Genomic DNA, 26,974 nt, shown 5'->3' with positions numbered 1-26,974 from the left:
GTAGGCCTAGGCCCACTGGGGCTGTAGTGCCAAGGAAAAAAAAGCTTTATTTGACAACGCGGTATTGATTTTGCAGCCAATAATTTTTCTTGAGATACAATTTCGTATTCCACCAGCAATTTTATGTTGTTTCCGGTTTTAAAATTATAGACCACGGAAATCCCGACAATAAATTAGAATCACTCTGTATTTTAATGCATTTTATTAGATTGTATTGAAATGAAACTTGATTTAATTAAGATATAAGGTTTTCATGAGTGACGTTTCAAGGTCGTCAGAATTACGGCACCATTTGGCCTTGTATTTTGATTCAACCCTTCGCAGGAAGATGCTGCTTGCATCTTCAGGATGAAAGTCGTATTCACCCTGACAGATGGAAGTAACAGGTTCCTCCGATACCATGATGACACTGTACAAGACTGCACGGTATCATAACTGAGTCAGAATATAACGGACTGCCTTGCGTGATACTCCGGGCTGGATATTCTATTTGAAGTGTTGGAATAAACACAAAAAGTTGTGAGAAGAACTAGTCGCTTAAGTTTCCTTGGCATTACATGGACCGCATAGAAAACTAACAAATGTGGGGTGGACACACAGACAACAAGGTGGTATCATGAGCTTCCTAACAAAATTTTGGGGGTTAGATACAGACAACAAAGTGATCTCATAAGTTTAAGAAATTAAGGGGATACACAGACATGCGGATAGACGCAGACAAATACACAGACACACAAGAGAACAAGGTGATTACATAAGCCTCCTTTTATTTTTTTTTCAAAACAAGGATGGTAGGCTAAAATAGTAGATCTGAATTTATTTCCGTAGAATAAATTACGTTATTCAGGCTTAAATTTTGTCATTTGAAGGTGCCTGGAATTATGTAAAAGCTGTAGTAATATTTACATTTGCCCTCCCCCGAATCTGTCACGTCAGGTTCCTCCGTTTGACTTAATAACGTGACTGTGTGCACACATACTTACAGAACAGAATTCGTGTGACTCATGTAGCACAGCTGTTGCCCCTGTTTGCAGCGCCGTACTGACCTTGTCCTTCTTTGCATTGTCTGACCTTCAACAAATTCCAGCAAACCAGTGCCACAGTTCGTGAAGTTGCTTCCTTAAATGCATAACTTGAGGTCGCGCTTTTGAAAATTTTCATTATTGATGGAACCCTTGCGGTACTGTTTTTTATCTCTTTCTCAAGGAAACTTTGCAAAAATGCTCATTTTATTCTCACCGTGTCTCACCCAACACTTGTAACAATTGGAGAACCATTTAACAGGTTTTAGTAAATTTCTGTAAGATTTCTCGACACTTTCCAGTGGTGGCTACACATCAGGCTGCAATGTCGATATTTTTTCACGAAGATTTCACGTTCTACGCATATTCCGAGTGTAACTCGCTAAATGTTTCATCACCATCAGTAATCTGTCAGACGACAGGTCCACTTAATGCGATCTAGAGCTTTCTCCTTCAAATGACAGTATCCTTTTCTGTCCCCAAGGTCATCCAGCATCTTCTTACGTCTTCTTCTTCTCGTCAAAATGTTTACCGGAGCGAAATATGTTTCAAAGGAAATTTGTAGAGGAAAGTGAAACACGTCTTATGTTCAGTAAACGTTTTCTTAGGTCCTATGGTTTTAGAAATAATTGAACATGAGTGATTTGTATGCTTCTGTTGTCATAACTGGAGAACCATTAATCAAAATGTATATTAGAGCAGTGATAGAGGTAAAGCCCTGATGTATCTTGTCTTCACTTCCTAACCCGTTTCAGTTATAAACGTTGTTCTGTTACTGTTTAGGTCTATTTGAGAGAAAAGTTCTCAGATGCATTTTTGGACCACTGAAGGAGAAGCGTGCTTGGACGAAGGATTGTATAATTATTCTTAAACATGTAAAAATAAACAGATTAAGCGCGCCTGGACACATTATACGCATGGAGAACAATAAAACAGCGAAGAATGTGGTCTGGAGGAGCATTGGAAGGCCCGAACTGAGTTTGAAGGACGGTGTGATCCAGGAAGTCAGGGAACTGGGAATAGAAAACTAGAGGAACGTGGCTATGAATTGAAAAGACTGGCTGAAACTTCTTAAGTAGACCACGGTCCACATAGGACTTTAGAACCAGTGATGATGATGATGATGATGATGATGATTCTGTTACTGTTTTTCCTCTAGTAATTTAACGATTTCCGGTTTTTAAACGTTACTTTCATGTAATATGCTCGAACACCAAGTACAGTACGTTCGGACTTGAATGGCCAGTGCTTCTAAGGGAGATATGTCGGGTGCAGCTCAGAGAAGGTTCCGTTATCACATCCGTGTGTGAGTGTATAGAGCCCAGAGAATGGAAATCAGGGGTGAAGTTGACAGAAAGGCTTGAACCCATGCGGAAATCACTGTTCCACATCTCACGTCACTTGTGTTAGATGATGCCTATTCATTCTGCGCGAGAAAGCTGAGGACCACTGACAAACTACAGTACATATGAAAGAACTGCATCTTTGTGCGGATGTGAGGAAGTGAATTGGAAAACAGCAGTAGTCATTTTCATCAGAAGACAAGATAAGAAACATAGATTAAGTTCTATAAAGCTATGGCGATACCTAGACCTACATTACTTACTTACTTATGGAGCGAAATCTGTAACTACTCGAGAATTTCCCAGCATTTCATGGAACCCGAGAATTCATTACCGTGTTCACTGATCCCTATCCTGAGCCAGATCAATCCACTCCATACCATCCCATCCTATCTCTCTAAGATCCATTTTAATGTTGTCCACCCACCTACGCCTTGGTCTACCCAGTGGTATTTTTCCTTCTTGCGTTCCCACCAATATCCTATATGCATCCCTGTTCTCCCCAGTTCGTGCTACATGTCCTGCCCATCTATACGGGAACGAAATTTGAACTACACGTATAACAAAAAGAAGTAAAGGAATAAGAATTGAAACTGCAGAAATGAAGCTATTGAGGAGCGTAGAAGGCCACACAAAGAAGGATCGAATATAAGATAGTAGTAAAATTCCGAAGTCGAGACGACAGTGGAAATNAGACCCTGCAAAAGATGGAAGGAGAATGTGAAGTCATAAAAGGCTTGGCTGACTGCTGTGAAGTGGAAGAGGAGGACAAGAAAATAAATGGGGGGGGGGCAGCATACTCTTCAAGAAGACGGAAGAGACCGCGCATGGCCTAACACAGTGCTTCTCAACCGCCGGGCCGCGACCCGGTACCAGGCCCTGGCATAATCTATACTGGGCCCTCGTCTTATAGAAAGAGAATTTACCGGGCCGCTGTCTCACAAAGGCTGAGAACCACTGGCCTAATCCATGAAGGAGATGATGATGACGATGATGATGATGATGATCGCTATTTTAATCGGAAGTGACGTACTTAGGCTGTGCAGACACATGCTCATAGCAGTTGTCATTCGTTCGCTACTTAACAACACTCTCAATATCGAGGCTATGTTGTTTTGATGATAGGGCGATAATGAATGTGGGGCAGTCCGTGGAATGTACTTGGAGATAACCCGCCCCAATTCCTATATGACCTGGGATCGAACCTGCGCCACGGCGGTGGGAAGCCGACGACTAACCGCATGAGCTGTGGCACAGCCTCCCACTTGAATGTATGTGGATCTCAGCTGTGGAATATTACAAATGTGATTGGCCGTCCCTTGGCCCAGTAGACTGGCGCCATGTTTCTTTGAGTTGTGTCCATCCTCATTGTCAGTGCAGCTACAGAAACTAGACTACAGTAATAGAGGTGTTGCCATGGATGACACGACAAAGCTTTGTGTTTTTTGGTGGTTTTCTCCTTCGGAGTACACAGCCATTTTCTCCGGAGTGTGACTTTGTTTGCTTGTGCAAATAGCCAGAATGTTGTAAATGGTTATTGCACGTGAAGGCATAGTGTTTTCGTTCTTGTGCTACTTGTTTCACTGGAATGCTGGTTTCGAATCTCGGTTTCCATGTTGTATGCTCTCATCTTCATGTGTTCTCCTGTCGTTTTCGATTGGGTAGCATTCCTGCTTCGTATGCGGTAGGTCCCGCGTTCGTATCTCGGCCAAGAGACCGACTATACTGAAAAATTTTGTAGCTCACCTCAGTCCGTGCAGGAAGATTCCGGGATGGAACCTCAAATCAGGCCACCACCACTTCCTGTTCACAGCCTTTCCAAGCCTTTCTTCCTTAATCGTCCCATCGTTGGGCGCTGTGTGGTCTGAGCCGCTGTTCGGGAGGTCACAGCTGCAAGTTTTGGCCCTCAGCCCGCAGACTGAAGTTTACTGTGTGTTTCCTCAGTCCGTTCAAGGAAGTAAGATAAGCATAATCTGCAATGCATAGCCTGTACTGACAGAGGTCTTGTATATGATGCACAAGGAAGACTTCAGTAACATGCTATATGTGCGATAGGCATACTTGACAGAAGGCGAAGCATAATCATAAGAAACAAACCCATCCTCTCGTGAGATAGGATGTTACATAAGGACCATGACCGCAAGAGTTCAGTTGGAGAAATCTCTGGTCGTGAGCTCCAAGGCGCTTGGCGCCAAGACGACCTCCAGTCGTAAAGTAACTCTTGACTCTGACTCGCCCTTTAAAGGATCGACCTAGTAATTTGTGTTGCAAATTGAATGTTTCTCTGACCACTGAACTTGGTGGTCAGCTGGAGAGCTTTCCTCTGGCCGGTCAGTTGATCAGCTGTACGAGACCTGACGAAGTTATACTGTACATTGACAGCGTGTGGTATGGTAAGCGGGTAGCAAGAGGAATTTCCTGCCTCCATTTTCAGGGTACTGCAGCAGACTGTACCCAGAAGAATGCAGTCTAAATACTGATGCGAAGAGTATTATGTTTTGAGATGTTACCCCGTGTAGTATGGAGATTTGCCGACGTTGCGGAGGAACATGCCGCCTCCATCTTCGGGGTGGAAGGATAAGCTAAACAGGCAGCAAGTTTACTGTTCTTTATTATTGACCCCTCCACTCCCCAATACTTCTTCATGGCACGAAGTTTAATTAAGTAATCAATCACAAAGACAACTTTACTGTATAGTGGTCCTGTAACGTGATGACCTTTGTATTCAGTTAATAGCATATTTACAATATACTCTCGATAATGTGGAGCAGTACGTAAATTTGCTCTAAGTACATGTCTTGAGTAGAGAAGTCATCCACTGATGATACTCTGACAGGCCCTGTAGAGGAATGGTGATGCGGCGGGTTCTGGTAGGTCAGACGGCCACTGTCTCCTCAATCTTCTTGCATCTGGTGGGTTGCTAATTTCTACAACTAGTCGGTTACTGTGTCCGAGTATGCTTTGATGGTAGTGTGTATTTCTTCTGTGACAAATGGAATTTGCAGATCATTGTAGATAGTAAAGCTGGAGACATACCAAGGTGCTTTAGTTACTGAGCGCAAGAATTTTGGTTGAAGACTTAATTAATTGTTTTGTCACTGTCGTGATGTTTATGTGGTGATTTGGAGGTACTGAATAAAACGACGAATAGTCGGACGGCCCCGGCTGCAGAAGACAGCTCTCCATGGCTAGAAAGTTAGGTTGATTGATGAACGCAGCCGTTCACTCATTGTTCCGATATAGAAATCGCTTCTACCATGTAGGAGGCAATTGTTTTACAGATGTGGATGCGCCTGCGCATTGTGTATTGTCTGTGCTTTCCACAACCTTGGTGCGTCACTTTCACCTTCAAGAAACTGCCACCAAATGTTCACGGAAGCGTCCCGTTCCTCTGCTCTACTTAACACTTCTTGGTGAAGGTAAAGGTAAAATTGTCCCTGTGGTTAATTAAGCAGCGCGTTGGTAAGACCACTGGGAAGACCAAGGCGTAGGTGGTTGGACAATATTAAAATGGATCTTACAGAGATAGGATGGGATGGTACTGATCGGATTGATCCTGCTCAGGATAGGGACCAGTAGAGGGCCCTTGTGAACACGGTAATGAACCTTCGGATTCCATAAAATGCTGGGAAAATCTTGAGTAGCTGCAAAAAAATGGCGGCTTCTCAAGAAGGGCTCAGCTCCGTGAGTAAGTAAGTAAGTAAGTAACCTATTAAGACGTGTGGAAGAGTGGAGGTGTTGATCCACATACTCCAAACCACTGCAGGAATCCTGCTGTGCCGCCCCCCTCCCCCCCGGTACTCAGTCGATGCGAAACTCTGTGAGCGCAAGAGCCGGTTTGAACGCTGCCAACATTTGTTGGAACTTGCATAAAAATGTGAGATTTGAGGTTCTCAGACTGGTTACTATGAAGGTTACTGTGGTCTGGGATATGACGCCGTGTAGTCTGGTACAGTAATCTGAAGATAGAGGCGGCGTGTTCCTTCGAAACATTCGTAACTCTTTGCCAGACTTCACTTAGTCACGTGCCAAGAGAGTCATGTTGAATTTGAACGAAAACTGGATTTGGTCTCTTTAGTTTCTCATAAGGGCTCCAGGAACGAAATGTTCGGCGCTGCTTTGAATCTGAAAGGAAAATCCAAAGAAAATGGGCTCTTGGTTCACCGCGAAGCGCGTCTTAATACAACTCGAAAATACGGAACACAGTCCGAATCCCACTGTTACTCGTGCGGTCGAATGGAGGTCAGATTCAAGGTCAGCTCAGATTTTAGATTCTCGCGTCAGTGGCTGTAAAGGTTACTGTCTTCTGCGAGTTGACGCCCCCTTACTCTCGTTTCGGAGGATCCTACTGCCTCCATGCTCAGTATAGAAGGGATTCTGAAGACAGTAACCTTTAATCGTATGGGCGGCGTGTTGTTTACTTTGTTGGGTTTGATGTTCTCACATCGGTGGGACGTGACACCGTGCACTCCGATTGAAGCTCAACGACGTTTCGGAGGAACGTACTGCCTCCATGTTCAGTATAGAAGGGATTCTGAAGACAGTAACCTTTAATCGTATAGTCGGCGTGTTTACTTTGCTGGGTTTGATGTTCTCACATCGGTGGGACGTGACACCGTGCACTCCGATTGAAGCTCAACGACGTCTCGGAGGAACGTACTGCCTCAATGCTCAGTATAGGCGGGATTCCGAAGACAGTAACCTTTAATCGTATAGTCGGCGTGTTTACTTTGCTGGGTTTGATGTTCTCACATCGGTGGGACGTGACACCGTGCACTCCGATTGAAGCTCAACGACGTCTCGGAGGAACGTACTGCCTCAATGCTCAGTATAGGCGGGATTCCGAAGACAGTAACCTTTAATCGTATAGTCGGCGTGTTTACTTTGCTGGGTTTGATGTTCTCACATCGGTGGGACGTGACACCGTGCACTCCGATTGAAACTCAACGACGTTTCGGAGGAACGTACTGCCTCAATGCTCAGTATAGACGGGATTCCGAAGACAGTAACCTTTAATCGTATAGTCGGCGTGTTGTTTACTTTGCTGGGTTTGATGTTCTCACATCGGTGGGACGTGACACCGTGCACTCCGATTGAAACTCAACGACGTTCCGGAGGAACGTACTGTATGCATCTTCGTGATGGAAGATTAAGCAAGCAGAGTGCTTGTTTCTTACCAGCACTTTTCTTCGCAACTTGTACCAGACTACACGGCATCACACCTCAGAATGTAGTACTCTTCTCGTTGTTTACTCGTCTGCTGCCATTTCGAAAGTTTTGCCGGCTGCGATGGATTGGTCTCTCCTTGTACAAGGAAGTGGTCGTGAGGTGTGTGGCCACGCGCGGTTTGTGTGTTGACCCATCGGCCGTTAGGTGACGCAGCAGTTTCTGTATAATTATCCTCGCTAACATGAATAAGTGTCATACAAAATAGTATCCCGCGCCCACCGGAACCGATCGCTAGTCAAAACGACATAATAAAATAAACAGGAAGCTTATCAGGACGAGTACTATCGTCTGGGATTTGACTCAGTGTAATCTGGTAGTCAGACGTTTCGGACGAACCAATAGGAGCAAGCTTCCAGGCTTATATCTGAACCGGCCTTGCGATAACTCAGGGGGTTAGTCGCCTGCTTTCCACCGCGGCGGACCGAGTTCTATCCCAGTTAGACCATGTATCATTTGGGGGAAAGTTTTCTGTGAAACTTTTGGTTTTACGTGCCAGTTGTCATTTTGTGGACTGCTCCACATCTATTGGCCAACCTGCAGTCCGAAGCTGTGTAGTGTATATACTGACAGCATCATTAAATAACCAACTACAAATGTAGCAAGTCTTCTACGCACGGCACTCTCTGCTTACTGCTTGCTTGCTGGCTGCTCGCTCAGCAGGCCCTTCAGCCTTGAAGATGGAAGCAGTATGTTCCCCGAAACGTGGGTGAGAACCACAAATCCAACTGTGATAAAGACAATAATAAAAATAAAACAATTGTTACTGCGATTGTTACGGTTACTTTGGTTAATATTGCTACACTTTGGCCCTGGGGTCTACTCAGCCTCTAACAGAAATGAGTACCAGGAATCTTCTTGGAAGTGAAGGGCGGCCGGCGCGTAAGGCTGACAACCTCACCGCCGTCTGTGAGCCGACTGTCTAGAAAATGTGGGAGTTTCGACGTCTCACTAGCCTATGGGCCTAACGACTGTTACAGGGATAGCTTTACTTTTGTTTTACTTTTGCTTCGGTTGTTTGCTGTGGTTACTACAGCTGCGACGTTTGGTATACCAGTTTGCATTGTACAGTAAGTCTTAATTGGTATAACCGGATTACATTTTACACGTGCAAAAAGCATTGGTTTTGTAATGAATAAATAAGAGGGGGATGGGATGGCGGGGCATGAAGCACGCAAGGGAGCGAAGATAAATGTATAGAACGTCTTGGGGAGAAAACCTGAAGGAAAGGGACCACTAGAAAAACCTAGACCTAGATGAGAGGAAAATATTAAAATGTATGTTAAAGAAATAGGATTTCAGAGGGTATAAACTTGATTTATCTGGCTCAGGATAGGGGCCAGTGGCGGATTCTTGTGAACACAGTAATGAATCTTCATGTTCCTTAAGATTCAAGGAATTTGTTGAGTGGCTGACAAACTGCTGGCTTCTCAAGAAGGACTCAGCTCCCTGGAGTGAGTAGGTCGTTAGTTATAAACATGTGTTGCAGTGTACTGATGGTACATCACTGTTGTTGGTTTATTGCCGCATATGCAGTGCACTACACGTGTTTGCGAGGCGTTTTGTTGGGAAGTCACGATTTGTAGCTTCAGCAGCCGAATCTCTGCAAGCTGCTGCCTGTTCCCACGATCTGTTTCATGTGCCTTGCTTTCAAACGATATCCATTTTGTCAACAAGTGGTGCGTTTCGGATGTTCGTCTACTTTGTTCCTTGGTCTGGTTTAACAATTAAGGTGGGAAAGATGCCGCTGACCGCTAGTAGCTGTTGCTCAAACACGGCTCGAAGGAATGTGTTCCAGTGGTAGACACTATCGACTGACGGCTCTAGACAAGGCCCTTAACTAAGTGATTGAAGCAGTATTTAACTTTTTAAACACCGTCTGTCTGGTAGATTACTGCTGGTCCTCGCCAGCACAATCATTCTTGGTTTCGGGCCCCACGAAACTCCATGACCCATAGGGTCGGGTCGGGTAAATTACGCCTGGTCCTTGCCAGCACATTAATTCTTGGTTTCCCAGAGCTACGGGACTCCTGATCACATTTTTCTGTCTCACGACTCTGGGAGTCATGCAACTGTCCAGATGACTCGCAGAATTTCTTCTAAGTATATGAAGTTCAAGTTCGTACCTCGCAGGAAACACACTACATCTCCACTGCAAAGCACAACCGGTTAGTGCTGTGTAAACTTGGCGGCCATCAATCTTACTACCGTTCAAGTGACTAAGCTGTCGTTTTAGCATAACATACGTAAGATAGGCGTGATCTGCTTTGCAAAGCCTGTACTGAGAACGGACTTGTACATAGTGAAAAAGGAAGAATTTTCCATAACGTACTGTATGTCCGATGCCTACACTTGACAAAGGACAAACTTATTCATAATGGAAAAACAGAGGATGTTACATAAGGACTATGACCGTAGCAGTTCAGTTAAAAAAGTCTGTGGCCGTGAGACTGAAAAGTCTCGGTGCCAAGACTGATTGGCGGTAAATCGCCAGTCCTAAACTAACCCTGACTCTGTTTGGTGAAGCAGTTACTGTTTATTGTGAGAACCATATAAAAGGTAAAGCTATCCATGTAACAGGCCGTGGAGGCCTATAAGGTTGTGAGACATCGAGGCTCCCACATCTTCTAGACAGCCGACACACAGATGGTGTTGAGGTTGTCAGCCTTACGTGCCAGCCGCTCTTTACCCCAAGGAAGATTCCTGATAGTCATTTCTGTTAGAGACTGAGTCGACCCTAGGGCCGTAGTGCGTCTGGAAGGATTAGGTAAATTGAAAAAAATCCAGTGACTTCATAGGAAATAGAACCCGCGACCTGCAGGCTTGTAGCATAGTGCCTCAACTAACTACGCCACCGCGTGCCCGTGAAAACCATATGAGACACGTAAATATATTCCATAGGCAAAATTCATGGTCTTTTACTGTTGCAACATTTGGCACAAATAGTTACCTCTGTGCTTCGAAGGTTTAACCTTTGGTGTGGAGCCATGGGAGTGCGCAGTAACACATTCTTGTATCGTCTTGTGTCTGCCCATCTGTTGGTTGAATGACTTGTGAATTTGGTGGCCTGTTGGCATACAGGAAATGCTCATGGAAGCCGGTGTCCAGCGAAACTAGCTTTCTGACGACGTACAACTCTAGTGTTAACGGAAAAGAGAGTTAAGTCGCTAACTTCACTTTTAAGGAGAAGGTCTAACTTCAGGTGTGTGCACAGTAATATATCGAGATCACAATTTTTTTGGTGCTATTGAAAGAAAAATGTGGTTTCAATTTCGTCATGTTAATAAGGGGAATATCATAATGCAGTTTTCTCATGGTGACCAATTTCTAACGTAGCTCTCTTGCCTCTGACACATCAGAATTACTGCGTATTTTGGACTTGGTCCATCATCCGATATTCCCAACACAACACAGTTCAGAAGATATCTGACGATGGAATCTTATACTTAGTAACCGAGCAAACCGATGCCGCGGTAAATCTGTGGACCTGTAAAAGAACAAGACAGCCATGAAGCGTAAGGTTAAAGGTAAATTTGTTCATGTGTTTAACTTATTAAGCACTACGCCATGAAGGCGTGTGGGGGAGTGGATGTATAGATCCACCTTTTCTTGTCCTCGTCACTAGTTGGAAATGAGTGTCCAGCTTCACGCCCTGGCCGCTTTACCCGGTACCCATTCGATATGAGGCTAGATGGGCCCTATAGCCTGTCTGGACCACGTGGAGAAAAGAAAAATCTTTCCCTTGCCGGAACTCAAACTCCAGCCCGCCCCCCGTCGTCCAGCCCGTAGGCAGTCGCTGTACCGACTGAGCTACATGAAGTGTAAACCCACCTTTATTAAACGTTGAATCAATAAAATCGGCTTAACACGTTTCTGCGATTTTATGGACTCAAATTTAATAAAAGTTTGGTACACGCGATGGTTGACTTGTACTTGGACAGGTAATGTAGGAAGTGTCTAGATTGGTACACGCGATGGATGTCTTGTACTTGGACTGGTAATGTAGGAAATGTCTACATTGGCACACGCGATGGTTGTCTTGTACTTGGACAGGTAATGTAGGAAGTGTCTAGATTGGCACACGCGATGGTTGTCTTGTACTTGGACAGGTAATGTAGGAGGTGTCTACACTGGCACACGCGATGGTTGTCTTGTACTTGGACAGGTAATGTAGGAAGTGTCTACACTGGCACACGCGATGGGTTTCTTGTACTTGGACAGGTAATGTAGGAAATGTCTACATTGGCACACGCGATGGTTGTCTTGTACTTGGACAGGTAATGTAGGAAGTGTCTAGATTGGCACACGCGATGGTTGTCTTGTACTTGGACAGGTAATGTAGGAAGTGTCTACATTGGCACACGCGATGGTTGTCTTGTACTTGGACAGGTAATGTAGGAAGTGTCTACATTGGCACACGCGATGGTTGTCTTGTACTTGGACAGGTAATGTAGGAAGTGTCTACATTGGCACACGCGATGGTTGTCTTGTACTTGGACAGGTAATGTAGGAAGTGTCTACATTGGCACACGCGATGGTTGTCTTGTACTTGGACAGGTAATGTAGGAAGTGTCTAGATTGGCACACGCGATGGTTGTCTTGTACTTGGACAGGTAATGTAGGAAGTGTCTACATTGGCACACGCGATGGTTGTCTTGTACTTGGACAGGTAATGTAGGAAGTGTCTAGATTGGCACACACGATGGTTGTCTTGTACTTGGACAGGTAATGTATGAAATGTCTACATTGGCACACGCGATTGTTGTCTTGTACTTGGACAGGTAATGTAAGAAGTGTCTAGATTGGCACACGCGATGGTTGTCTTGTACTTGGACAGGTAATGTAGGAGGTGTCTACACTGGCACACGCGATGGTTGTCTTGTACTTGGACAGGTAATGTAGGAAGTGTCTAGATTGGCACACGCGGTGGTTGTCTTGTACTTGGACAGGTAATGTAGGAGGTGTCTACACTGGCACACACGATGGTTGTCTTGTACTTGGACAGGTAATGTAGGAAGTGTCTAGATTGGCACACGCGGTGGTTGTCTTGTACTTGGACAGGTAATGTAGGAAGTGTCTCCGTAAGATTGTGGACGTGTATGTGGGGAATGGGAGGTTCCATTCAGAGGCGGGACGTCGGCTGCTATTTCTTGAAGTAATTTTGTGACCTTCATTATTTCTTGCAGACAAATGCCCATACAGTGTTTGCATTAGGCTCTGACGGCTGCCTTCTTAATCCCTTCCAATACACTGTTCACCAGTCCTCATACCATTCAACCATATATAGTCGAGATACTGATGTAATGAAGTAAACCACGGAAATGTAACAGTTAGGATTGCTAGGTTTCGGGACTTTGCCCATCATCTGGTATTTCATACGGAATGTAAGCACGCGATTTGTAGACACATCAGTGAAGACCAAAAAATAAAAGAGAAACGTCTTTGAACATCTACCAGACTACACGGCACCGCACTACAGATAGTGCACTCTTCATAGTGGTTGCTGTAAGAAGCCCAAGTGCAGTGGTTGTCTTCTACGGAGGAGAACATTTGTATTCAAGAGGAAGTTAGGGGAGATGGGAGAAAATTTCATGATACGAAGCTTCATTATTTGTACTCCTCTTCAAGTGTTGTTAAGAGTGATGAAGTCGAGAGATATGAAATGGGTAGGGCATGTATCGCTCGTGGGAAACATGAAAATGCATATGACATTTCATTTGGAAAGCCTAAAGGGAACAGACCTACAGGAAGACTTAATCGTTTAGGAGGATTATACTAAGAAGGATCTTAAAAGATGTAGGATGGCAGGCATGGACACCGGCAGTGGGGGAAATCGGGGTATATTTCCCTTTCCATTAAAAATAGATGAGCATATTTAAACATTAATGCAACAAGTTAAATAATTTTAAATATGGCGCCTTTTCAATATAGGCACACAACTCTACGACGATCTGTAAAAAATATTCATAAACAGCATAAATTTAAGTTCCTAAATACATTTCCTTTTCCCGTCATGCCTCAACTTCGTCAGAGCACATGGCGGGAGTGTAGGCTCAAGTGATCGGCTGTTGGGGACACGATGATGAACCTGCGGGTTACATAAGAGTCAGGGGATCTGTCGGCGGTCCGAGGAACTGGCTCGAGGCACTGCAGCAGCTGCGTATGCTGAGCGATGTATGCCACCGCTTGTACGGGACGTGCTGTGCGGAATGCAGGTCAGCCCCGGCAAACAGCTGCCAGTCGTCAGGCTGAGTCTTTTTTAATTATTTTTCTCATGGAGTGAGACTGAGTCCACTTGGTACTGCGGCCGCTGTTTGGCCAGGTGTACCAGCCCCAGATGATAGGTGATGATGAATTGGAGCAGTCGGTGGAATGAGAATTGGCAAGGGAAACCGAAATACTCCGAGAACACCTGCCCCAGTGCCACTTTGTCCACCACAGATCCCACATGACCTGACGTGGGCTCGAACCCAGACCGCCGCGGCCCTGGTATATCCTTCCATCTCGCGGTCGTTGCGTAGCAACTGCTCTACACGCTACAATGCTTTGTAGCGAAGACGGATTACGAGTGAGCATTTGTGTGTGCTCTTCGTGGGAGATGGCAGCGTCGGCCTCGTTATGTTTTTCGATAACGTGTAGTACTGGAAAGAAAGGAATACGGGAGAAAGCAGAGGAAGTTGTTAGTAGGAAAGCTTGTGTAACGAATTATAGGACTTGGCGTTGGATTCTGAACGAGTATTACGTTAGTATCTGTCCGCAAATAAGCAACGTATATCTTCAAGTGAGGTTGTTAGTACCGACGGGATTTAAGTCGGTTTAGAGGCGAGACGTGGTTTCACACCCGACTCTCTTTGTTCACTGTCTGCATGTGTGTCACTGGGTTTAGAACACACGAATTGTAGGCTCTTGTCCGTCTGTTGGTGCACGTATTTGTGTTCGGACGAATAGTAAACATATCGCGGGGGCTTTTCTGTCCGTCCGCTTGTTTCATTCGGTAGATTCCCATATTTGTTTTTATATCCGTTTTGATGCCAGACTTTCCGGAGTGGATTTGAAAGTCTCACGCCTGTGATTATACTGTCTTCTGGGTGTGACGCCGTGTAGTTTGGGAGACGTTCGCCGACGTTTATGAACTTACGACATCCATCTTCATGATCAAGGAATAAGCAAAACGAACACCCGCCAAGAAGCAAGCAACTCACACATTCTACCGTGAAAATGGAGGAAGTGGTTTACTCCGAAACGTTGTTACCTTGCTGGCAGATTACGTGACGTCATACTCCAGACGTAATCTTTATATTTGCCCATTTTCTCAACAAGAGTCGAAATCCGAGGCACTTTTATTTGGATAATCCATTCTGATTTAATTCTTTCGAGTTTTATTATGATTTCGTCATGTGCACTTCTGATCCGAAAGTCTTCTTACTTACTTAACCCGTTCCTCTCTTACCTTTACGGTATCGCGGTTGTTTCTTTTTCCATTTTGGTCATTTTGCAGACGGTAGCACTCCTTGGACGGGTGATCAGTTCGTCGCAAGGCCTCTACATAAACACAAGACAACACAAACAGAATGAACACACACCAAACATCTATGCTTTGTATGGGATTCGAACCCACGATCTCGGCTTCCGAGCGAGCGAAGGCAGCACATGCCGTAGACCGCTCGGCTCCCGTGACCGGACAGAATTCTTCTTTCTGCCGTATTATGTGCAGAGTTCTCAAGTACATCTTTTCTAAAGGCGCGTCCACATGACTCGCTATGCTCGCGAGTAATGTGGACGATATGAAAAGTCACGAGACAAGCAAATTATAAATTTTTCATTTAAAAACTGTAGCAAATAAAATACGACTACAGCCTATACACACTACGAGTAAATATACGGATCCTCACGCGCCGAAGCCTGGCGAGCAACTGAAGTAGTGTGAACGATGATTTACGAGCACAAGTTAAAGCCAGACGAGTCTCCCGACGAGCACAAGCCTGGAGAGCACGAGCACGAACACGAGTAATATGGACGCGCCTTTATGTATTTAATTTGAAGTCACGAATTCTGTTTCCCTTACAGCTTTGAGTATGGGTGAGTAAAGCATGTTCGAACGTGCCTGGCCATCAGATTGTGACGTAGAACATGTGATCACTATGAGAAAGTTACTAGCAACCAAACTCGCCACACCGGATATTGATTTTAACACGCAGGACTTTTCTTCCGTAAGATTGTGTACTGAAGGTGTGACGTGCCCACAAGTACGTTCCAAGCAAATGCGTTTCTCTCCACACTGCATGTAAACTGTACAAAGGCTGCGTCTACTTTCTTAACGCGACTTTTGTTGTAACATTTGTAAGCAAGGTAGTTCCCGCTGCTTTGGGAGCAGTCCCGTTACTTGCTAAATGAGGATACTGTATATTTTATTTTACTTTATTCAGTTTCAGTCTTATAATATACGTATCATTTTATGATAACTTTATGGTTTCTACATTACGAAATGTTTCGGCCACTATTTGTTGCCTAAAATAGTGGCCAAAATGTCGTGAATTTAGAAACTATATATTTATCATAGAATTATACATCTATATCGTGGGGCAGAAATTGAATAACACTCTGCACACAGTATGACTCCAAAATGAAACATTACTGAGAATACTAAATTTTCATTCGATTCGTTTTCTTTGTTGTTGATGAAGGAACCTGTAATGGCGCAAGGGTTATGTACAAGTAGATATGGTTTTGGGGGGTAAATTTGGAATAAGTGTATCTAGACTTTAAGATTAAGAAACAGAAATGATGAAACGTACCAGGAAGCTTGAGTTTGCGAAGAAGTGTAACAGGCAGTAGCTTAGTAATCAGAATGTTAGCGCGACAGCGTAATAACGCTGACATTGAGGTAGAAGCTATATGAAGTAGGTCATAAAAACTATGACATGAGGAAAACGCTGAGTCGGAGAGGGCGGTAGACCTGAAAGAGCCAACCCCCTTACGATAAACAGCCAATGAGTGGGCCACACCAACCCAAATTTACGTCAGGATGGGCGGGTGAATACACCCCCGGAACCCTACGAGTCAGCTNGAATTTATTTCTTTCGCTCGTTTGCACACACTTTACAATCATCACAACTTGCAGTGTTACAATATTCCGGCCGACACTGGACTCTCTTCTTAGACAGCTCGACGGAGACTTTCTTCTCCGAAGGCTCGGTCACGACTGACTCCTTCGAAGGCTGGATGACGACTGGCTCCTTAGACGGCTCGATGAAGACTGACTGTTTCTCGCTGAAGCTGGGCTATTTATCGCGGCGGTTGCTACACAGTGAGCCTTCTATTATAACCATGGAGACTCCTGTTAGAACTACAATGGAGCAATTGTTGTCTCCTCTGTAACGGTCTATTCTAGCGTTTCCATAGCAGTGACTCTTCTGGATTGCAAACACGTTACAATATTAAAGTGCAAACCCCAGGGAGAGAAAGTGAAAACTAGATGGACTAGGTTTACTGAGAGAGATAGATTGAGGTATTGGGTACCCATCAGCAGGGTGCCAGGAGATAGAACTAATGTGTGTACTACAGGGTCATAACCAAATGTAATGCGAACCGACAAACGTCGGCAAAGTGTGTATATATTATGTATATAGCGACAGAGTTGAATAGAGTAGGATAGAAATGCGCTGTGATATTAATTAAACCTAGCATTTCCTCAAGTGTTACCCTCTTCCCTGACGACTCCAGCACCTCCCGAAGCTTCGGCGAATTGCGAGTTAAAGCCAGGACCAGTGACGTCAGCGATCGATAAGTTCGCTTGAGTTTTCTTGACAGAACAAGATGATGGCAGCATACTAAACCGGGTGACAGAACGGGATACCTCCACACCCCCTGTCACCACGGCGTAACATTGGTGACAGCGGTGAGACAACCAATCCACCACTGTCGCAGGGGCGCAACAGTGGGGGCAGCGGTGGGATACCTCTACGCCCCCTTCCACCACGGCATAAAAGAACCCAATGTTCGAGTGCTATTGCTGGAAGTATACGTGTATTGACTGCTGGATTTGACGTTCTCACACAGTGATTATGAAAAGTACTCTCTTCCGTGATGTTACACCGTGTAGTTGAGCGAAAGTCAACCGACATTTCGGAGGAACCTATCGTCCCATCTTCAGTTTCCGAAATGTCCGTTCGCTTCCATCGGGCTGCACAATGTTGTATTCCAGAAGATAAAACTTCAACGTGTAAATATTATAATTTTAGTGACTATAGACGGGGTTTCTTTCAGTAATTGGATGTATTGAACGCTTACAACTGGTAACTACAGGTGAGGATTGTACTGTCATTGTTACACACTTCACAAGTCACTGTCGGAGACTGTTACAGTCTTCACTAGCCATTTCTTGGTAACGGCTTCCAAAGGCGGACGTTCCATTTCCCCTGGGTTTCCGCAGTTCCCGGCCTCAGCTACCAGCTTCTGAAAGCAGTAGCTCACTACATCTGAGCTCCAGCGCCTATCTATATAAGTCACTCCTCCTAACTTGTTTTGCTTGTAACATTTCGGCACGGGCTGCATAGAAAAATTTCTTCTATTATTGCTGTATTATCTTGTGGAAACACGCTTACTTATGGAATCGTTACTTAGCAGTGGCTGTTGTATAGTTCACTTGTTTCGAGGTCGTTGCCTAGTAACAGATCTACATGCCGTAATATGTTGAAGTAGGGTAATCACAGCCCTTCTGGGATGTAACTTCATGTAGTCAGAGATTTCCCTGCCGTTTCGGAGGAACGTACTGCTTCCGTCTTCAGGGTTGATGAGTAAGGCAAACAACTAGTAGGAAGCAAGCTGCACGCAGAGCGAGGCAGGACTACACGACGTTACATCACATAAGACAGCGTTCTTCAACATGTAAATGGTATTCTAGGTAGTAGGGTGCCAATATTCACTGCAGGATTGAGAGACATAGGAAGACCAAGACATAGATGACAGCATCGTTTTTAAAAAAGCTTTTGGGTGTCTGAACGGACTTGTAGCAACCAGTACGTGGGTTGCAAGCAGCAGGAGGAAGACGAGAGGAGAATGTTTAGGATCGCTAAACTGCCGCTGGCCCTCGGCAGCACAGCGATTCTTGGTTCCCGAGTCGCGCGGATCCATGACCATATTTCGCTCTCTGACTGCTCAGGGATCCATTAGACTCTTACTGTGTGACGGTGGCTCTCTCTAGAGTGCCATTGTTCTGATGAGACGCTGTGTTGCAGGTGAAGCCGTTACACGACGCCTACCAGGCGGCGCTCAACGCCCAGCTGACGGAAGCCATGAACGTATTCTGGGCCGAGTGCTACGAGAGCTCTAAGACCGCTGTGCACCGGCGCAACAGGGAGGTGGGCGAGAGTAAGCTGAGATTCCAGGTACTGTCACACAGTCCGTTCCCCGTGTTATATGTGAAGTTGCGTTCCTGCAGAAACTCTTCAGCCCACAGTTGTTAAAAAAACAGACCTTCCGTCGGGTGAGAAATAATATTAAACAGGCGCATCGCCCCTATTCGCGATTAAGTACGACGACATGAAAACGTACTGGGGGAGTGGAAATATAGCTCCACCATTCTCGACTTCGACTATAGATCGTCAGCTTCACGACCCGGGTGCGTTACCCCCGGTACCCACTGTATAGGAGGCTGGGCGGGCCCCAGAGTCGGTCTGGACGCTGTGAAGCAGAGAAAAATCTTGCCCCTTCCGTCAGGCCCGTAGCCCGTCGCTATATCGACAGAGCCACTATGACTCGTGGATGTCCGATAGGTGAATTGGAAAGGATTTGGAAGGAATCGATCTTCCCATAATCCAGGTAATATCCTCTTATTTGCCTGGGGGTACTGAGGTGAACCATGAAAACCCTCAGTCAGGATAGCCGATGTCCTGGCCTAGATTCGAATCTAGCGCTTCCTGAATACAGAGATTTCGGTGAAATTTCTGTTAAATAATCTGTAAATAAAGGAGTAAAGGAATAATACGAGCTGGACGTGGTACAGACCTAGTGGAATTGTTTCATTGCATGCGCTGTTACGGACGTCTAAGTGTGTTTGTAAGCCGCCATTGTTGCAAGAAGCGAATGTCATGGCGATTGCAGTATGGCATTCATTGTTTTTTAACCTCGTACACAGATGCCTGGGGGCAGCGGACCGTTTCTCTCAGAGACCACAGAAACAGATGCGAGATGGCACAGGAGATCCCAACGTAGACTTAGCCGTTTCCATGTTCTTTCGCAGTTAAAGAAACCCCCGTTGTTTTTGTTCATGCCTGTGGTACTACACGTGGTCCTCACCGGACACGATGTGGGCCGAAGAATTTTAGCGGCGTTGAACCTTCGGGTTGTGCTACCAGAGAGTCAGTTAATTAGTAAGATGGATCTTACGGAAACATGTTGTGAGGATGGGAGGTGGATGGAACTGGCTCAGGATCCTGTCCAGTCGTGGGCTTTGATATTAGCGGCGTTGAACCTTCGGGTTCTGCTACCAGAGAGTTAGTTAATTAGTAAGATGGATCTTAGGGAAACAGGCTGCGAGGATGGGAGGTGGATGGAACTGGCTCAGGATCATGTCCAGTGACTGGCTTTGGTATTTGCGATGTTGACCTTTCGATCTCGTTGGCTGATCTGTGTCCAACCGAAGTCATGTGGCCCATTTGCATGCGTCCGGCCTACTTGACTGCCGGTAACTGTTTCTCCGTGCGAGGCTGCTGTGTGAAGGCCCGTGAGATATGCAGAATCTCGAATAATCTCATTGAGTCGGCATCCACTTTCCACTCCAATGAGCTTTGTTCATACACAGTTTCTCATGTCAGTCGCAACGTTGATATTTTTGACGGCATGAAACGAAGAGGCGTGTCGGTAGATTGACCTCCTATATCATGACCTTCATACCGACTTAATGAAGGCCGTCTTAGGGCACCGCTATGATGATGATGATGATGATGATGATGCAAGCTGTGTAATTGTGCGGATGTGGGGGGGGGCAGTAGGCTGTGCGCAGAAATACAATAAATTGATAACTCTCAACAGGTACACGCATTTGCGCAGTGTTATTCCGTGTGGTTCGTAGCAGTTTCCCTGTTACTGCTACTGATCCGTTCAGAGATGGTTTTATAACGATGTTTCAGCTCCATGCCATAAATGTCGACTGATATGGCAAAATGGCACTAAATGTGACCCAGTTGGATGGGGCCAGAGCCTCGAATTATGTTAGGACCGCTTCCTTTTACGTCCTTTCCAATTCATTGTTCACTAATCCTGGCATTCTACTCTGTATCATCTGTGCTACCCACTTCATCGTGAAGCAAACAATAAATAAATAAATACATGACTGAAGAAAGGTGAAGCTATCCGTGTAACAGGTCATGGGGGCCCACAGGGTTGTGAGACGTCGAAGCTCCCACATTTTCTAGACAGTCGCCTCACAGATGTAGGCGAGGTTGTTAGTCTTACTCGCCGGCCGACCTTTACCCCCAGGAAAATCCCAGATATTTATTTCTGTTAGAGTCTGAGTCGAACCCAGGGCCATACTGCGGCTGGAAGGATTAGTTCAATTGAAAAATCCAGTGACCTCATTAGGAATCGAACCCGTCTCGTTCCGGCAAAATTAATTCTTTGCAGTAGTTAGGTATGTCAGAGGGCCCGGTTAACTCAGTCATTATACGGAGGGGTAACGGGCTTGATGACTGGGGTTCTATTCGCAGCAGGGGCAAGAGGTTTTTCTCTTCTCCATAACGGCCACACAGACCTTTGGGCGCATCCAGCCTCCTGCCCAGTGGGTACTGGAGGCTGTTTTCCTGAGGGTAAAGAGGTCGGGGCGTGAAGTTGGCCATCTACATCTAGTGTCGAATTTAAGAATGATGGAGCTATACCTCCATTCCCCTATGTGCCTTCATGGCTTATTGGTAAATTATTTAAGCATAAACAGCTTGTATGTTGACCTACAAGCGAAACGTGAGGAACTCATTCAAAATCTTTTACAAGGTTCCTTATTGCGTTCTTGCTCGACGTTTGTATATTCGACGCTTCAGGTCGTCGCAGTTACACGGTAGGCAGAGTTGTCTCCCGGACATGTTGACCTAGGTGACCACGGTTGTGGGTTCCACATTTAATTCACCTTCCAAGATTTGTGTGCATCCAGATAGAAGCACCTCACGTGGTCCCTTTTGTAACTTAAGTCATTTACCGACTTACGATAAGAATTGTGCTGAATAACTTCTGGGTTTTAATATACCTTTTTGTGCGACATTAGTCTCTTCGGAGTAGGACTGTAGAGCTTATTGCGATATAGCAAAAAAGGGGCGAGATTGAAGGCACGTCAGTCATTTAAACACGTTTAATTGGCAACACTATGAGGATGACTGTTTATTTTCATTGCCCCAAGTTCCGTTGCCAGTCCTAATTTTAGTTTCGAAATAGAAGAACATGGACATCAATATAACTTTCGAAGTACGCAAGTAAACCCAGATTCGTGGCAGCGAGACGGCGCGTGACTCCAGCGTGGCTGTTGGATGGATTCAAATGAAAGTAGCAATTAAACTCATCTCGATGAAAGTTGCTAACACACTTAACACTATAACGCACCTCACATTTGTTTTGTTCTAATTGTAGCTTGATGGTCTGTTTGTAATGAATCTGATTTAGTAACACCCAGCTGCAAGGAACCCCCTAAGCGATAGGACTACTATAACATAGAATTAAAAATCCGGAAATATATTCTTGAGATATTCAGATATAGTGGGGGAAAGTTTAAGTTCATGCAACCCTATGGAATTTCTTGACCAGCTGAACAACTGTTAGCATCTAAGCCAGTCTTTTGGCTCCATGGAGACAGTGAGATAAGGATTGAGCTGGTAGATTACTTTAGTTAGTGTATTTAATTTAATCTTGACAGCCGATTTATTAAAATTAGTTCCCGTTAGCACTTTTGAGCACATGAAAATATACGTATGTTTGGTATTATCGATTGTAGGAAAGCAGGGAACTAATGCTGGTCCCTTTGGCATGGCATGTACCCATTTTGAATATTCTTCTCATGAATTTGTAGGGTATCAGAGGGACTGACACAAAGACATTCATGCACTTCCCATTCATGGCATAGGGCTTAATCAATTAAGCACAGGGACAGCTTCACCCTTTTCCTTGTCAGTATCACTTATATAGCAACTAAAATTTTAAAGGGAGAACAACATCCAAATTAAGAAATTAAACTTTAGTCATGTAACTAAAAGAAGGTTTTTAGGTTGAGGATTCAGATCGCACCAAGAAACTGACCTAGAGCACTTGAACGTCGCTATAACAGCAGTGGTAAACGTACGCGCTGACCAGAGTAGGGAGAACATTTCGTAATATCTTTGCGTGTTCTCTGCAAGGTCCGCGGTAGGAAAGAGGAAACGCGGAAGTTACGTATTACTAAATAAATACGGCGGTAACATAGTTGGTTGAGGCACAATGCTACAAGTCGGAAAGTCACGGGTTCGATTCCCGATGAGGTAATTGGATTTTTTAATTGACCTAATCCTTCCAGCCGCACTTGGCTCTGGGGTCGACTCAGCCTCTAACAGAAATGAGTACCACTAATCTTCGTGGAGGTAAAGGGCCGCCGGCGCTTAAGACCGACAAACTTACCGCCATCTGTGAGCCGATTGTCTAGAGAAAATATGGGGGCCTCGACGTCTCACAATACTATGGGCCTTCAGGGCCTGTAACAGGGATAGATTTAACTTTTTATCTTATACGTATATTGGAGCGTGTACCGTTTAGTGATTGTAGTTTGTTAGATGTAAGAGGGTCAGGCACAATGATAACGCCGTTGCTTATAGACAACACACCACACCATCCTGTCGGAGAAGTTGCCAAATGAGCACGGCTGTTCGTGTCATTCCAGTGTATTTATATTGAGGCAATTCGAACCTCAGGCTCAGCGAGGTACAGGAAATGCAGAATATCACATACCGATGACCTGTATTGTTCATTATTAGTAATTAATCTTGTGCCACATGCGGAAGCATTGTGTTGTCGGGGTTTGCGACTTGCAGCATTCAGGAGAGAGGCGAGATGCATACATGAGCTGATGAGACCACGTTTATGACCTAGATATAGAAGGAAGGGCGATATTAAACGGATTTTAAGGAGGCAGTGTGTTAAGATGTGGAGAAAATTCAGTTAGCACAGAGCTGGAACAAGTTATGGTTTTATGAGAACGCAGCAATGAACCTTTAGGTTTCACAGAATCGTGGAACTTGCTGTCCAGCAGAGTTCTTATGGGCTCCTCAAGAAGGACTCTGCCCCATGGAATTAAGCAATTTACATAATCTTGCAGTTTTGAGAATGTCAGTATTAACATAGTGTCTTTCATTCGTGACACATGAATAAAACCATCTGATACAACTAAACTTGTGTCAATTTGACGACTGTTGTCTATACCCTACACTTACGACTGAATTATGACAACTTCAGGTGTGTTTAATTGAATAAGAAATATTTAAATCTCATATTCTGTGATCACAATCCATTGAAGTACAATATAACCTTGCATTTTTTTAAAATAACTGTTGATACATGATCCTTTAGTGTAAATGTAGATTAATTACTAATTAATTTTAAATTATGAAACAGGACGAGAAATTTAAATTGTTGACTAATATTCTCATGCCTCAAAAACAGTTTTTACATTGTATATGATTTTCATATATTTGTATTTATTGTAATTGTGTACTACGAAATTATTAATAACGTTTAATTTGCCACACCCATAGAATTCTGCCAAAACATGTCAGACGTAGCTAACATTTCATTAATTAGGTTAAAATACGGAGCTATATCAGATGATTTTTAAAGTTGATTGATTTTGCATCTTTAGATAAGGGACCAGGAGGCGGGATAGCTCAGCCAGTATAGCGACAGGCTACGTGCTGGGCGGCCTGCTCCACAGCGTTCAGACCGGCTCTGGGGCCTTCCCAGTCTCCTATCCAATGGGTATCAGCGTCTCTTTCCCCGGGGAAGGTAAAGCGGCAGGGGCGTGAAGCTGACAACTGACCTCCATCTATTTTTTTTTCCTTGGCACCACAGCCCCAGTGGGCCTAGGCCTACCTCCATGAACTTCTCCATTCACTTCGGTTTTTCTAAATGTTACACATTCGGTAGGGCTCCTTGGGCGGGTGATCAGCTCGTCGCAAGGCCTCTACCTGTACACAAACACAGAAAAACGTACACACACAAAATAAACATCCATGCCCTGAGTGGGATTCGAAACCACGATCCCGGTTTCCAAGCAAGCGAAGACAGTACATGCCTTAGACCGCTCGGCTACCGTAATCGGCACTCCATCTAATACTGATGTTGAAAACGGTGGAGCTATAACTCCGCTTCCTCATATGTCTCATGGTACAGCGCTTAACTAAATAAGCACAGAGACAAATATACCTTCTAGGTACAGGGGATGGAACGTAGAACACTCTGAAGTGAATGGTGATAATTTAATTCAGTCTTTAGGTTCCATAAGAACTGAACAGTTTGTGTTACATTCCCGTTACATCAGAGGCTCTCTTTTGTTTGTGTGTCTGCAGACCCAGATGATGGAACCGTTCCGACAGCGGCAGACAGAGGACGGCGCGCGATACAACAACCTGCTGAACCAGCAGCGCAATCAGGAGCTCCTAGTGCGGCGAAAGTGGCGCCATCTCAAACAGTTCTTCATCGGGCCGCGAGGAGCGTGGCGGTCAAGGTAGGACGTTCTGCATTATCAAATTCTCTGACTTTGCATGTGCGTGTGTAACTCACTGTTACACGTAGTACCTACTGTACGCACACCACCGTTCCGACCTTCCTACCCCATTCTCCGACCCCTCCCCCCATTCCACGAAAATAGACTAGGATTGGTTTTAATATACCAGTTTAATTCATACTATAATAATGTCACGCATAAGAGGTAGCGTGACTAATAATTGTGGGTTCTATATTTAATGATTGGATTTATATGATGTCTCTGTTACTTGAACTCCTTGATAACGAATCTCTCACTGCATTTCTTCTGGTTCTCGGGCCGGTCTCAAGCTCAGTACGGCCTACCCGAACTCTCAATCCGGATCTCTGAATCTCGGACTGAACTAACTTCATGCGGACCGAATATAGATCACCACCTCCAAGGGTTCGGTTCTGCTGTTCATGTCTGCGTTGTCCCGGATACGCCTGTAATACCGTGGTAACCAAATCCGCTGCCCAGCAACGGACATGTATTCTCGTAACGCCCGGGAACCTGTTTAGCTACCCGTTCTCTAGCAATGGACGCCTCCTCTGACTTCACTATTCCGGCTTTCAGGCGTCGTGTCACAAACAGACTTACCTACATTAATTTTAATTCAATTACGATTTCTTGTATCATATTATGAGGAATGGTTTACACATTTAAGTTGTCCTCGTCCACCAACGAAGATACACTTTAGCGGGTATGAATGTGTCACGTGATCTATTTATGTCACACCCGCTCCCCCCCTCCTCCCCTTAGATCCCCACCATCTTATTGCTCTCGACCTACAGTTATGCCCTTCAGATCCATTCATTCATCAATGCTTGTACAGCCCTTTGTTGGGCCCTCACCCCTTTTTCAGTTTCTTAATCTCATACAGAGTCGGTAGGACTTTTTGGACCGGGTGATCGCAAGCCGATACTTACACACAGGACAGCACAAACGCACATAAACATCCATGTCTCAAGTTGGATTCGAACCCACGACCCCATTGTTCGAGCCATCAGAGCCATTTCCCTTATACGAGTGCATTTAAGGGACCCTGCCGCCGAGGGGTGAAGGAACGAATGTGGAGATCTAGCGCAGGATGCCCTCTACTATGAATGGCAGCCTCGATGTCGCATTGGCGCCGGTTCAGAAACAGTCCTTTGGACAGGCTTGAGTGGATGGGGCCTTGCTGCTTGCACCGTGTAGCGGAGGTCACAAAGCGCAGGGGTTCTGGTTTGCCTTGCCTCTGTTTTGTTTTTCTTCATCTTATATATGGAATATGGTCACACCGGTGACTCGCGTACTCACATTCCTTTGAGTCTGGTGTGACAAACAGATTGCTAACGGTAGGGATCCTTACTTCAGGACAGATTAAGGGCCGTGCCATAGCTTCCCACCGCTGCTACCCGGGTCACATCATGTGAGATTTGTGGTGGACAATGTGACACTGGGGTGGGTTTTCTCTTAGTACTTCGATTTCCCTTGCCAGTTAGGCCAGTTAGGCCAGTTAGGCCAGTTAGTGGCCGACGTACCAATTTGACTCGGCCCCACCCTACCACAAGCAACTAAAGGAAAATGGACTACCGAGTTTCGCAGGCCGACAGGTAGCAGCCGTTTCCTGCATAGGTTTCTCATTTTTTTTTACC

The 26,974-nt window shown here is 45.1% G+C and overlaps 1 protein-coding gene across 1 annotated transcript in view; it reads left to right on the top strand.

The window, feature by feature from the left end:
* LOC111869976 (neurobeachin-like protein 1) overlaps positions 1–26,974 on the top strand; it is a 166,675-nt gene that overhangs the window by 94,330 nt on the left and 45,371 nt on the right. Inside the window, exons 35-36 of the mRNA XM_033753628.1 lie at positions 18,829–18,978; positions 25,162–25,319. Of these exons, the coding sequence (XP_033609519.1) occupies positions 18,829–18,978; positions 25,162–25,319 (308 nt within the window). The remainder of the gene's footprint in view (positions 1–18,828; positions 18,979–25,161; positions 25,320–26,974) is intronic.

The sequence above is a fragment of the Cryptotermes secundus genome, unplaced genomic scaffold (assembly GCF_002891405.2).
Source record: "Cryptotermes secundus unplaced genomic scaffold, Csec_1.0 scaffold2419, whole genome shotgun sequence".
Lineage (NCBI taxonomy): Eukaryota > Metazoa > Arthropoda > Insecta > Blattodea > Kalotermitidae > Cryptotermes > Cryptotermes secundus.
This window is presented reverse-complemented; position numbering and strand designations above follow the sequence as displayed.